General features: G+C 42.2%; 1 protein-coding gene across 2 annotated transcripts in view; it reads right to left on the reverse strand.

Moving 5' to 3' along the window:
• ATP8A2 (ATPase phospholipid transporting 8A2) overlaps positions 1 to 13,979 on the reverse strand; it is a 310,559-nt gene that overhangs the window by 12,371 nt on the left and 284,209 nt on the right. For both annotated transcript variants that reach the window (XM_014879642.2, XM_088159506.1), the window contains exon 35: positions 10,608 to 10,712. In XM_014879642.2, the coding sequence (XP_014735128.2) occupies positions 10,608 to 10,712 (105 nt within the window). The remainder of the gene's footprint in view (positions 1 to 10,607; positions 10,713 to 13,979) is intronic.

Consider the following 13,979-nt stretch of genomic DNA (forward strand, 5'->3'; position numbering starts at 1 on the left):
CCAGAGGACAAGAAAGCTGCAGCTGTTTTCCCTCTCATATGGACACCTACAAAGCCCTCACTATACTGCCTGCAGGTGCAGCATCACTGGTTCTTCTACCCTAAAGTGGTGCTGCAGCACAGCCACAGGTAAATCATTGAACAGCTTGGTTTAAACCAGAAAATCCTCGAAGACTTAGGCTGAAGTTCTGTTCTTAACTCCACAGCCTCCCTCCTACCCATGTGTACTTTCAAAAGAAACAGCAGGTAAACCCTTGTTCAGTCTCTTTGCTTCCACTGGCACATATTCTGCTAAAGATAGCCTAAGAAATTCTGGCTGGCCTGTATTATTCTTCTGTTGAAGGAAAATCCTGAAATGTGTTGCCCTCTCACTGTAACAGCAGGGAGGGGAGGAGAAGTTTTTGCAAAATATGCCATGTGGCTAAACACAAGGTAAAAGACTAGGAAGTTTCTGTCCTTGTCATCTTTCCCTGTGTATTAAATTTTGAGAGGAAAAGAGGATACACTTCTCTCTCTTTTTAAATTTTAGAATTAAAACAACAATTGATCTCTGCTATATATTTCAAACAATAACTTACACAACAGTTTGCTGTTTCTTTCTAACATGTTTCTGTCACTGAAAATCACATCAACATAAAACAAAAAGAGCAAGAAGAAAGGTCTGAAGCAGACCTCTTTAGCTTTGATCAATCCTAATCACCAAATCCTTTACAAGCAGACTGTTGATTTTTATTTCAGTCTCTTGGCTCTCAAACTCCCTTACGTGTCTTCTGAAGAAGAATCAGAGGTTCAATCACAATGGCTTCTCCCCAAGTATCACCTGGCAAAGAGAGCTTGCAGATCCCTCTCTGGCTGCTAGGACATAGCAGGTATTCCTGAGGATTTATTCACAAGTTCCATCTCTCACCTTTCACGCAACATAACACTGCTTAAAGGCTTACAGCATCGATCACAGTCCTGGCAGACAAAGAGCAAGAACCCTACATCAGGCAGAGGCTGCAGCCACACCTTTGTAATTGGCCAGAGGAGACCTATTGCTCTTTCTCAAATACTCCCTGCTGGAAGAGGGCACTCCCCCAGAACAACCCCAGGCCTCGGTTCAACGTGGTTTTTTTAGTGTAGAATTGTTGGAAGTTATACAGTGGGCAGAGACACAACCAGCACAGGCTCATAGGCTTGGCATAAGGGGAACATTAAAAACAACATTATTTCAGACCAAGAATTCAGAATTAAAACATGCAAATCAGCTCAAATGCGAGTCACACCAAGGCTGAGGGTTCAGCAAAACTGTGCTCAAACACCAGAACATCCCAGGGCTGTGGACGAAAGGCCCAACTGGCTCAGAGAGCAACTGTATCTCCATCCTCTGGGCTTCAGAGACATCACAGAGAGGATTCACTCTCCTACAGAACTGCAAAAATAGCAACGAGGGGCTTCTGCTGGCTTCTCTCTTTCAATCCACAAAGAGGAGATGTTATTTTTTGTTATCTAGCATTCGATTGCAGGAATGTTTTACTCTGAGGTCAGAGTAGGAGGTCTTTTTAATTTAAAAGGCAAACAGGCATTACTGATAATGAAACTGCAATGTAATCAAAGGAAATCTCTGGAGCATTTCACAACGAAGTGTCTGAGGCATATAAACAGTAAAACAAAAAAACCCCAGCATTTTCCCTCCAGAGTCAGTGTCTACAAACACTGCTCCTTAGTCACTCCGGATCCAGCTGAAATAGACATCCCCAAACATGCTTCTTTTGCATTTTACTGTAAATACTCCGCAAGCCATTAATAAAAACCCACTACTAGGATACCAAAGGGTCACCAGGCACAAACCAGAAGGGAATAAAGACAGAGATGCTGCCTGTGCCACTTGCAGGCTGGGAGGTGCCAGAAGTTAGCTGTCAGAGGTGACTCCTGCAGCTGACAGCCAGGATTTAAGGAGTACCAAGTCCTTGCTGAGGGCTCAGCAACAGCCAGCTTTCCAGAGAAGCTGAGCTCTTATGCTCTGCCATCGTGTAGCACTTCCAGGCCTTCTATAATGCAAAAAGCTCCCCTCCAGGTACTTCCAAAGCACATGTGAAAGTCTCAGAGTAACCTTCCCTCTTTATAAATGGTATTTGACATTATCCAGCCAAGTGTTTGCCTGATGAGCATCAAATATATCTGGATGTGTGGCCCTGCAAGGCTGACTTGGAGCATACTGAAAGCAGCCAGCTCTCTCCAGTCCATGAGAACATGGGGTATTGAGCTCAGCCTACAAGCAGCTGCAAGCTTTTTATCCTGTCTGGATGTGAAAAGATTGAGAAAGTATCACACGCTTTCAGCAGCAGCTCCATGGATGTGGAGTGACTGATGCCTAAAGCAGCTCCTGCCCTCACCAGTCAGTGGCAGGACCTGACAGTGCTCCTCACTTCCTTCAGCTCACACACACATGGATCCAAACAGTGGAGCCGATCCAGCTGGGCAGATGGAGCAAAGATGGGCCAGCAGGACCACAGCTGGTAACGGGTGGTTTGGGAAACTATTAAGCCAGCCTAGCAGCCACATCAACAGAAGCCCATGGATGCAGGGCCCTCACCAAAGCCCTGAAGAAACACTGTTGTTACAGGTTGTGATTTGGCTTGGCAGCATGCTACTCCAGCCAAACATCAGCTCTCCTTCTGTGTCCCAGAGGTGTGCATGAAGGAGCACCTGCAGCCAGTGCAGCAGCAGCAGTGCCCAGGGCAGGTGCACACAGGTCTACTCACTTTGCCACAGCACCTTGTACCCGTGGCAGAATCACCCTGCAGCAGCTGATGGAGGCCAAGACATGTTGCAAGCTTCAGCCAGCCCCCATTTGCAGCTCACAGATCATATATAGAGTTGTGGGGCCAAATTCTCTACTCTAAATCCACAGAATCCTCTTCAAGTTGGTCCTTAAAGCATATGCCTAAAAGCAGGACAAAGCTTTTTCTCTTCATGATAAGCAAAGGTGATTTACATTTTCTTTTTTCATTACAGTGTCTTGAGGCAGAAAAGTCAGATCCTCCTTTGACTCCTAAAATCACTTGGACAATCCATTCTAGTCTCCATTTGTGAAACTGTTATTCTTAAACTTCTTCTATTTGGAACGATACTGGGTTTGCACAGCAAGGTTTTGGTAATGGGAGGCTACATGGGGCTTCCAGGAGAAGCTGCCAGAAGCTTCCCCCATCTCCTACAGAGCCAATGCCAGCCAGCTCCAAGATGGAATAACAGTGCAGGTTTGATGGGTACCTAATGTCCAGTCAGGATGAGCCCATGTAAAAAGACCAAGCACCTTTAAAAATTACCATCTAAAAACATCAGCACTAAACATCACACGCCTCTCTGAAACGAAACAATCCTAAGAAAATAATTGAGGTCTCTGTCTGCTTAAAGCACCTTCCATTTCCAAGCACTGCAAACACTAAGCACCTGTATATGCAGTCATCGTTGTCAGATGTCCTAAAGTCAATTAACTTAAAACCAAACTCGAAGCTGCTCACTTTTGCCCCCCAAAACAGGAAAACTGACCCAATTTAAACGTCTAAGAAGCAGAAAAGGCTAAGTGTGGCTTGCTGCTTTTCAGCTACCCTCCTTTTGGTATCAGTGCTGTTGACTTCTTGTCCCTAAGTGCCTCACTTTGCACTTACTTTACTGGGTGCTCGGTCATATCCTTTACAGATAAGGTGGCAATACAGTTGCAATCATAACATTCTTTTCCTACTCACTCATTTTTTTCAGAAGTAGTCACCTTGGAGGATGTTTTCCATGCCTGGTCTCAGTGTATAGATTTTTTTCTGGTTTGGGGTTTTGTGTGGATTTTTTAAAAATCCAAACTACTAGTTTAATAGAAGTTCACTTACATACTTTTACTGAAGTTAAGATTACTTCTGTCTTCAAAAACTCTAAACTCCACCTATCAGTTTTTTTCTTGCTTTTCTTTACAGAAAAGCTAAAGAACAGCTAGCTCGAGACAACAACAAAAACTGAACCTTGAAAGTGTCATGAACACAATTTAGAGCACAGCCCAGGTTTGATTGAACTGAAAATAAACCCAAATTGCTTTTCTTTAAGGTTTTAAGTATTTTGTAATTGTCCACTAAATATTTAACACCTAATAAAACTTGTGCTTTCTTGTTACGCTTAACTTGGCACTTTATTCTTTACTGCAAATCAGAGAGGAGAATGCAGACTGTCCTGTCTCTCTTCTGAGACTGGGTTAGCTAGCAGAGGAGTCAGGGTTCAGGCAGACTGCTGAAGCCATTAGGCTGGAACAGTTGTTATGGAGCAGTTCTCCTGCTGTGCAGCCTGGAGGGAAGATTTCTTCCTCCCTCCCCCATGGAGATCCTCAGTGCCCAACCCAGTAAGTCAGGATTAGGCATCAGAGAGATTGGCCCCTTAATCAGTTTTAACTCTCATCTTGTAATGTTCCTTTTTCCTAATCTTTCTTTTCAATTTACAACTTCATTTTGGCCTTTGTTCTAATACTGTACCTCCATCAACTTTGACTTTGATAGCAGATTTGATCATAGCTCTAAATCCTTCTCCAGGTCACCAGGTTTTAACCCTATTTGTGCACTGGATCTCCCTCAGGGTTACAAGATAGGTTCAACCAGGATGGGAAATAATTAATTGCACTGGAGAAGGGGAATGTCAACTCTAACTGGTTTGCACTGGGTCCCCAGTGCCAGTGAGAATATGGTAACTCCCCCTTCAGCCCTCTGGCCAGGTTCTGAAACCTGTTCTGTCCTCTGCCCCTTCCCAGCTCTGCCCCACAGCCTCCCCAAAGTGGAATCAAACCTGGTAATTTCTAGTGCCTCACATACAGGTGTTAGAAATGTCAGAAATAAATGGTACATATTAAAATGAGGAAATAGTGTGATGATTCCTTAATGATACAGGGCAGAGGGGAGAGAGAAAAGGACAAGCATAGAATAAAAGAAAATGATGCATTTTCCACCTTCCATACATGAATGTTTACCATATGGAATCAAAGAATTTTTTTAAAAAACCCACTGATATCATTTTATGTGCTTTTTGCTAGTAAAAGGAGTCTAATATCTTTTTACTAGAAAAGCTGCAAGGAAAAATCGTAAATATGCCAGTCACTTTCTTGTATATGCTGGTGGAGAAATCTTGCCTTTCCTTCCCAGAAATGGTGCGAAGAACATCTGGAAAAACTGATAAAAAGGATGCTGAGACCTCAAAACCCAAAATACACCTCTTCCCTCTTCAACCTCATTTTACCCTCAGCTGCAGTATATGGGCTGGATTCAGATCACAGTCATGCCTATCCTGAGTAAATACATCGAAGTCAACACATTCATGAATCAAGAATTTGGCTCCAAACATCCCATGGTGTTTAACCAGCTGAAAGCACAAGACTGAGTATGTTTCACGTAAGATTCACTGCACCTGGTGATGTGAAGGGGTCTTACTGGCATGGTCTCCCTATTCCAGCAGATGAAACTTGGGGTGCATCAATATGCTTTGAAATACAATGAGCCCAAGTTCCTCTTGATCCTAATGAAAAAGCTTGCCTCTTCCTCAGGAACCAGGAGATCAGGTCCTCACCTCATTCATTTATTTCTTACAAGTCAGGTCTGTTTTACCATTTCTGCACCTGCCACTCAGTTCTCTGCACAGCCACAAGCCCAAGCCAGGTTTCCCGTGTTGCCCTCTTGCTCCTCCCCAGGGACCTGTGAAGCAGGGAAATCTCCATGGCTGCCTGTGTCAGCTCACTGATTACCCACCAGGTCACACAGCTATTGAAATGAGACAGCACCTGCCCTCACACACCAAAGAAAGCCAAGACAGATGATACAACTTGCTCTCAGGGTGAGAGCTGGTCATGAACTTTTCACCAAAGCAATAGGGTTAGATTTGGTGAGAAGCACTAAAATTAAAGAGAATCTACACCAGTGTGGCCCCAGGCAGACAATGGGGAGACTGTGGGGAGCTGCTGTTTTAGGTGCACTGGAAAAAAAACAGTACTTGTTTTATGAAATAGAGATGAAAGAGGCACCACAGCCATCACCAGTGGGTGTCTGAGAGCAGCAAGAGTAAAGGGGTGTACTGAAAAATGCTGTGCAAACACACACTGCAGCTATACCTTGCTAGGTCTGTAGTCACTTCCCTTCACCTTTGTTCAAGACAAGACTCTGCCTCCCAGATCTCTGACTCATTTGAAGAAATTCTTCCCAACACCTCAGCGATGCAGGCACTCCCCTGCAACAGCCCAGAGAGTTCCTTCAGCTCCTTGTAAAGTATGCAAATCATGAAAGCCCCATTGTTCTTCAGTATCAAACAATCTAATCCTGCCCACTAACCAATTAATAACAGGACAGAAAAACAACCAAAAAGCTGCTTTCAAAGGGAGCTCTCTGGCAATTCCAAGACAGAGAAACGCTCTGGAACAGGAAATCCACTGTCGCAAAGAAGGTGCTGCACAGCTTTGCTCACTCTCCATTAGTTGGCCAGTGGAGCAATAAAGTGACATGCGTTTCCAAAGTAAAGTTTGCTTTGGTGCCTAATCAGGCTTTACTCCACCTGAACTCCTGCTGACTTCAATGAGAGGTAGATGGAGTGAAAAGTGAATGAGAACTTGAAGGTTTGGCCCTTTATGAGCCAAGGTTTAAGTTGTAAACTTATTTAAAGACACAAAAATCTCTGCAGCTGAACTCAATGCTGCTTTTGAACACAAACCTTGTTTGTTTTCTTTGTGTAAATCTTACATGTTAACATGATTAAATCTGCTGGGCAGGTGTCTCCTCATGTCCATGTTTGCTTTGGCACATGAGCTGCCCCTCTCACCTCTCCAAATTCATGAAAATTTAGTGTTAAATCCTGCCTTTTGTTACATGAGAGTGCCAGGGAGCCCCTCTCCCTTCCTAAGCAAGATGTGCTCATGTCACAGCTCGGCTGGAGCCCAGCCCAGCACTGCCAGGTGCCCAGGCTGGGGAGGGCAAGTGTGGGTACTCATCTTCCACAGGCAGGCAAGCATGGCATGGGATCCATCACAGCCCCTTGCTGCACATTCCCTCTCCCGTTTCTCAAGCTGTTTCTGGAGTTGCCCGTTTTCCATGTTTCCCCCTGTTTCCATGTTACATGTTTTCCCTGATGAATTCCCTGCTCTTGGAATTATCTTAGTCATCATCCTAGCTTCTACCAAATATAAGTTTTCAGCTGTCCAGATGAGACACATAAAGGAATAAGAGCATAAAGGAATAAGACCCATTACAGCTCAAGACTATACACTTGCTATCATCTCCAAGCATCACTCTAATGCTATTTGTAAGGTTTCTGGGACCCAGCTGTAGTGCCCAGGGTGCTGACACTCTACCCTGCACAGACCAAACAGTCCCTCACCAACCACTTGCCGTGCTGTTTATTCCCACCCTTTGGTACGGCAAAAATGCGCACCTGCTTTTTAGAGCAATACAAGCAAATTCAATTTTAGAAACTGTTCAAAGGGGCTAAGATTCAGAAAGATATAACAAGCACAAGTGAAGACATCTTTTATTAACCCAGAAAAATGTGTCTAGCAAGAACAGACAGCTGTCAGGGTGAAGATCCTCTGAGACATGATATGCATATATAGGTATCAAGTGGCACACACAGCTCTCTCAGAACTCCTTCCCCAAGTGCAGCAAGGACCCAGGTGATATCTGCCCACATTTAACAGCAATTTAGCTGAGTCACAGCAAACTGCTGGCAATCTGTTGTGCAAGTCTAGATGCACTCATTGCTTTCCAGGATTTGCAAACTGCTTTTTGTTTAGCAGATTACTTCTGAACATTCAGATCTTGCACTTCATTTTTTGTCTAAGGTCTAGGAAATGATAAAAGCAATTAGCTCCCTAAATCCTTCTCTTATCTGTAATTGGGTGTGAGTTTTTGGTTGTTTGTTTGTGAAAAACATGGAACAAAACAGTGTCTGCTATGTAGGCCAGGAAAACAGACCCTGATGACAGCCAGCTTATCTTCCACAGCTGCCTGAACAAGCCAGCACCTAATGGACATGTTTTCAGGAACACTTCCAACCAAGGACTGAGGTGACAGACAGACTTGTGCAGTTTTTACACACTCTCTATTTTCTATTAGAAATGAGAAGATACTTTCCCTTCCTGCATAGTGTCATATTGTCAGAAATATCCCAAGAGCAATGGGGCTGCGGGCAGGAGGGGAGAGCAGAGCATGTACCTTAGCACATGTTTCCACCAGCTTCAAGGAAATTTTTAAAAAATAAAGAACATGAACGAGAGAGACTAACTGAAGAAACTTCCCACTCTATTTCTTTCCCACCCTCACCCTTCCCTTTGGACAAGCACACGATTTCTAGCAGGTGTGAAAGAGCCATGAGACAGACAAAAGAGATAAAAGACAAAACAACTCTGAAGAGGAGTCGGGAGGCCACAACACAAGCACAGCACACCAACTCCAAGCAGGCAGAGGCACTCTACTATTATCTAGTTCACAGATGGACCACCCAGAAAATCTGGGAGCAATTAGGAATGAGAACAAACAAATGCATGGAAAGAAGGGGGGAGGGAAAATGGGAAGGAGGGCCAGGAGGGATTCCTTACATCATCTCCATGCAAGCGTTTCGAGAATGAAGTGAAGCTATATGGAGGAGGAATGCAGATGAAAGAGTTTGCAGTGAGAATGCAATAAAGTAAAAGGCTATGAAAACATGGAGTGTATGAATGAATTACAACATGGCCATGAAATTTACAGAAAGTCAGGACAGTGTGTAAACAGAGAAGAAACCCATCAAGCTCTCGGAGACACAGACATGCACGTATAAACAGATCAAATGCTGACTGTCTCTCTCTTGCTGTTAACAGCAACTCAACCCACCCTGCAAGCCAGGGATGCACCAGGCACAAAGCTCCTCTCTGTCAACAGCTGGCATCAAACACCATCAGAAAAACACAAATGCTTCGAACTAGCATCAATATAATCCCACATAAATGCCTGGATAGGAACCACAGCAACACCTAGGCAACTCACAGAGTTCATACCCAAACCATGTGCCTGGGAAAAATCAGTTTTCTGCTAGTCTGGGTTCCACTTACCTGGTATCTCATCAGCCAGCACTTCACAACACCAGGTCACACCTTTCTTGTATGGGGAGACTGACCTGATTTTGGTACCAAGCGCTTTGGCTTCAACTGACTTCAAAAGGACTGCTCAACCTTCTAAGAACAAGGCTCATTATTTAATTAAACGCCTGATATTAAGCACCTTTGTTGGTTATAATTGTGGCATAGAAGGCTGCCTTTGTTGCTGCAAAGTTTGCCTTCTCTTTTTAAATCATTTGATGTGCAGTCTGTGACTTTCGCTAGTAGAGCACAATTTATAAACTCTGTTTTGCTAGATCCAAAATTGCAGCAGAAAAATTACTCAAAAACTGAAGATACCAAGTGTTTTGAAGTGATCTTAATCAATAACACTGTGTTTACTTTGTCTTGGCCTCTGAGAAGCAAACTCTGGTCACTAAGGACATCTTATAAACACATTAAAGTTCATACAAGTTATTTTAAAAGCTTTTCAGTTTACCATAATCTCAGTAAATCATTGCCTGGTAATTTTCTCTAAAACCAGTCCTTATTAACACAAAAATTCCGTTGAAAAAATCTACTATCTGCTTGTCTTAGCAGCAGCTAAAATATGGCAATTAGTTTACCTTAGAATAGACATCAAAGGCTCAAAAGATGACCCTGCCCCAGAAGAACAAAATCTTTTAAAAGCCCCATTCCACTCAGTTTGCCAGTTTATAAGGTTTGCTAAAATCCAGTTTAATGATCATGTAGTTTCTTAGCAAGTCATGCGGTGCCATATTGTGTAAGGAATAGAAGAGTTAGTTCTAAAACCTTTTTGAACTTGGGGAGCTTTTCCAACCAGCTGATGCAGAACCACATTCTGAGATGGTAAATGAAACTGTTGGATGCAAAAGCCTCACCATGATTTTCTTTAGCTTCTTTCAGAAGAGACAAAAGTTCCCACACAACACATACTCTCTCTATACAATGAAAGGTTCAATAATAGCAATATATTCAAGTCCATATGGTGTGGTTATAAGGGAGAGGCACAACGAGAAACTGAGAACCCTGAAGGCAAGAGACCTGCAAGCTGTAGTGAAAAAAGCAAAAGCATAAAAAAACCTTTAAGGTGAAACTGAATAAAGTACTGGCACAATGGATTACGCCAGTTCTCCTTTTAGCTGTAGTCTTTATATCCTGGGCTGCTGACAGTTCCCTCCTCTGACGTGGTTATCTTTTTTTTGTTTTGTTTTTTGGATGACATAACAAAGTGCTTTCAAAACCAGTCTGGCTCAGTGGCCAGGTAAGAGCACTACATGTTACCACGCAGGAGACTGAGCAGTAGTTTCCAATAGAGCCTCACAGCAATAATGCAGGAGAAATGAAAATGGAAGGGATGGTTTCTGTGAGGGGAACAGACACATATGAAAGGGAACAGCAATAAATTAATAATACAGGAGAAGAAGCCTTATTAGCCTGTCTACAATCAGATTTTAATGGTGAACGAGAAATAGGCAGGGGAGAGGAAAAGAAGGGTCTGGTTTAAACATTTAGCATAGACTTGCCTCTTTCCATTACTATCACGAAGCATGGCTTTTCCCAGTTCTCTTGTCTTTGTTTCCAACTCCTTAACTTGCTCCAGCAAAGTTTTATGGTAGGTATGCTTCGCCCTGTACCGCAAGGAAAGGACAAAAAACAAAACAAAAAAGCCATGTGAACATTTGTTTTGCTACAAACCCCCAATTTTACCTCTCAGGTGAGAGACACAGGGCCCTTCCTTGAAAAATTTGGAAAATAAGTCACAGTGTAGGCATGGTTAGTTCAGGTTCACAATACCTGGGGAAAAATACATACAAAGTGAGAAATCAGGATGACTTCAAATTAAACAGAGCTCAGCCACTTCAATCCAACCCTCCAAATCTACCCAAGCAGCAATGCTATGGGACTACAGAGACCTGACACCGCTGCCGTGGGACTGCTCAGGACCCGGGCACTCAGACAAAAGAGCTGGGATTCATTGAATATTCATGGCAATAAAACATGAATCCACTCTGTCTTTTGAGCTACGTGTGGCACTCCTCTGAAAACCAGAGGAGAGGCTCAGCTAGTAATTGCCATTCAAGCCCCTTGATTTTCATTTATCAGTCTCACATACTGGAAAGGCACTTCTCTCCTCAAGGAACTTCCCAATTGACAGTAACAAGACTGGCTGCGTCCTCCTGCTTTTTCAGCTTGAGGATTCAAAGAGTAATCCATGCACCACACATGCAATCAAAATTTAGAGTGCAATTTAGAGTCCCCCATGAAGAGACTTGGGCCTTTTCCCCCCAGGTTCACCTACTGCTCCAGGGCTATAATACCTAAATTACATTGACATAGGGCAGACAATATAGTCCCCTTTTCCTTGACCTGTACAAAGCAAGAACATAAAACGCAGGGATCTTTCTCACATGGGCAGTTTTTGATCAGCTTCCTCTTTTGTGCCACTTAAAGGAGGACAAGTGTCCCATGAGAATATCTTGATTTGCATGTGACTGCACAATAAGCCTAAAAACAAGATGGAGCCAAGTCGGCTGAGACACTACTTGCTTCATAGCATTAAAATAACATTCTTCAGCTCAAAGGTGGCAAAAATTTCATTACAAGTTTTATAAAAATCTTACATGCAGACATTAAAATCTTTAGCCAATGATATAAAACAATGCAAAACCTCCTCTAGCAGAAAAATAATAACTGGTGTGTATGTAATTAAAATATAATGAAGATGCATTTATTTTAAAAAAGTGTGATACTTATTGCTCCTTCCATAGGGAATAAGAAACAAAGACCATAAAATCTTTGCTGACACTGTTTATAATGACAGTGCCTTGATACTAATACAAGGATATCCAAGTCCTCTGGTCTTTGTGTTGCTGAATTAGGCTCCAAATATCTAAAAATGAGAAGCTAAAACTAAAATTACTTTCAAAACACATCTGCAGTTAAGAGGAAAAAAAATAGAACAACAGAAGATGAAGCACACCAAAATCTGAAGGTAAAGATTATCAGGACGTACTTAGAAGGGTATATTGTTAAAATAAACCAGCCAAGGTGCATCGTTTGCAACACCAACATACTGTGTCAAAAGAAATGAGTAGCGAGAATATTTTTAAAATATATAATGCTTCAGCAATGTGAGATTACCAACAGCTGCACAGAAATTAATTAGATTCAAGTTGCTGTAACTAGTTAGGCTAATGATTAGACTGGTCTCCTCTTTGAGGAAGGGAAAATATAGCTATTAAAATGAGAAAGCTTTGAGGTTATTAATTTTTACAATCTTTTCCATTGAATTCACTATCAAACTCTTTAATTTAAATAAATACATTGAAATTTTGACCTTGAAATTTTGACCTTCATCTCTTCCCCTTTAAAGAGGTCATACCTACCATTGCAAACTTCAAGACAGCACATTTGGCATTTTTCAAATCCTTTATAACCAGTTTTCCCCACTGACAAGAACACAGAAATGTACAAGTTATTCAATCTCTTCCAAAGTTCCATGTTTACTTTTCCATAAGCCATAAGAGATGTTTTTCTTTTCCCTTAGAGTGAATATTCAAAATTTGACAGAATGGATTCTGATCAACGAGTTCAATTTGTGCAGCACAGCACAAGGAGATCTGACACTGATATGATACAACATGTAAGAAATACTGTTGGCCTGAAGTTGGGGATAATGAAGTGTTTTATAAGTATAGTGAAATGATGAAACACATGGGCTCTTCTGGGGCTGGTAGTTGCTATGCATTAAGTCACTCCTTCACTTGGAAGCAAGAGCACCCATGGAATGGTCAATAATCACATACTATCAATAAATATAAGAATATGAAAAAGGCCTGAGCTAACCTATCCACATGTTCCCTAAAAAACTAACACTAAAATATGGTATTACAATTGCCTCCTTGCTCCTATCAAAGTCAACTGCAAATATTCCACAGACTGCTGGCAACAGGACTGGATACTTCATGACTTTTTCCCTACAGCAAGTTACAAACCTTTGATGCACAGAATTATAGGTAGGATTCTAAGCTTTTAGGTCAGTACTCTACAAGTGGCCCTGGATGCACAATCAATCCTCAATGAACAACAGTGAGATTATGCATTTTCTGTAAGTGTTCAGCTAAATTTTGATGTATTATATAAAGACAAACTCACCTTTGTCTCACATGCTGGGGTATTAAGATCAGGGACTGTAAGAACAGGCAAAAAGCTATCTTTGTATTTTGTGTGTCTCTTCCCTTTCAAAGCCAGGGAAGTGCATCACTTTACTGGCCTGGGATATCTAGGGGGTTCAGGAGGCCAGAATCTGCCAGGAGAAGCATGGTGACATTCATAAGTGTTTCTCAAACATGACACTACCTCTACTCTGGCTCATTATCCCCACTACCATTTTATGAGTCTCGTATTCCAGGGACTGCAAGTGTAGGCAAAGATGGGAAAAGCTCCTCATATCTTCTTCTCTTACTTACACTGCAGAACTGGCAAGTGCAAACTGCTTCTTCCCCATGGTAAAAAAAACCCCACAAAACAGTTCATGAAAATTTTGGTAATGATTGGAAGGCTCAGGAAATTTTTCACTGTAAAATAAGCACTGAGACACCAATTACAAATAAAGTCTTGCCCTCTTGCCTGATTTTGCTGGAATACACACTGTTTTTTTAATAATTCCCACATACCTTTGTGAGTCAGCTATTCCAAGACTTCCTAGAGCCAGTGACATGTATTCAAGGGACACGTGCCAACTGTGATGGACCACTCACTGTATAAAGCTCTGCTCATTGTAATGGTGGCATAACTAGGATTTTTACAAGGCAAACCAAGGCACCGAATTCAGGGTAGTGGACCAAAGTTAACAACGTATTTCAACCAAGTATTTATAATAAGCTTCCTTCTCT

The sequence above is a fragment of the Sturnus vulgaris genome, chromosome 2, assembly GCF_052056855.1.
Source record: "Sturnus vulgaris isolate bStuVul1 chromosome 2, bStuVul1.hap1, whole genome shotgun sequence".
In the NCBI taxonomy this organism is placed as follows: Eukaryota; Metazoa; Chordata; class Aves; order Passeriformes; family Sturnidae; genus Sturnus; species Sturnus vulgaris.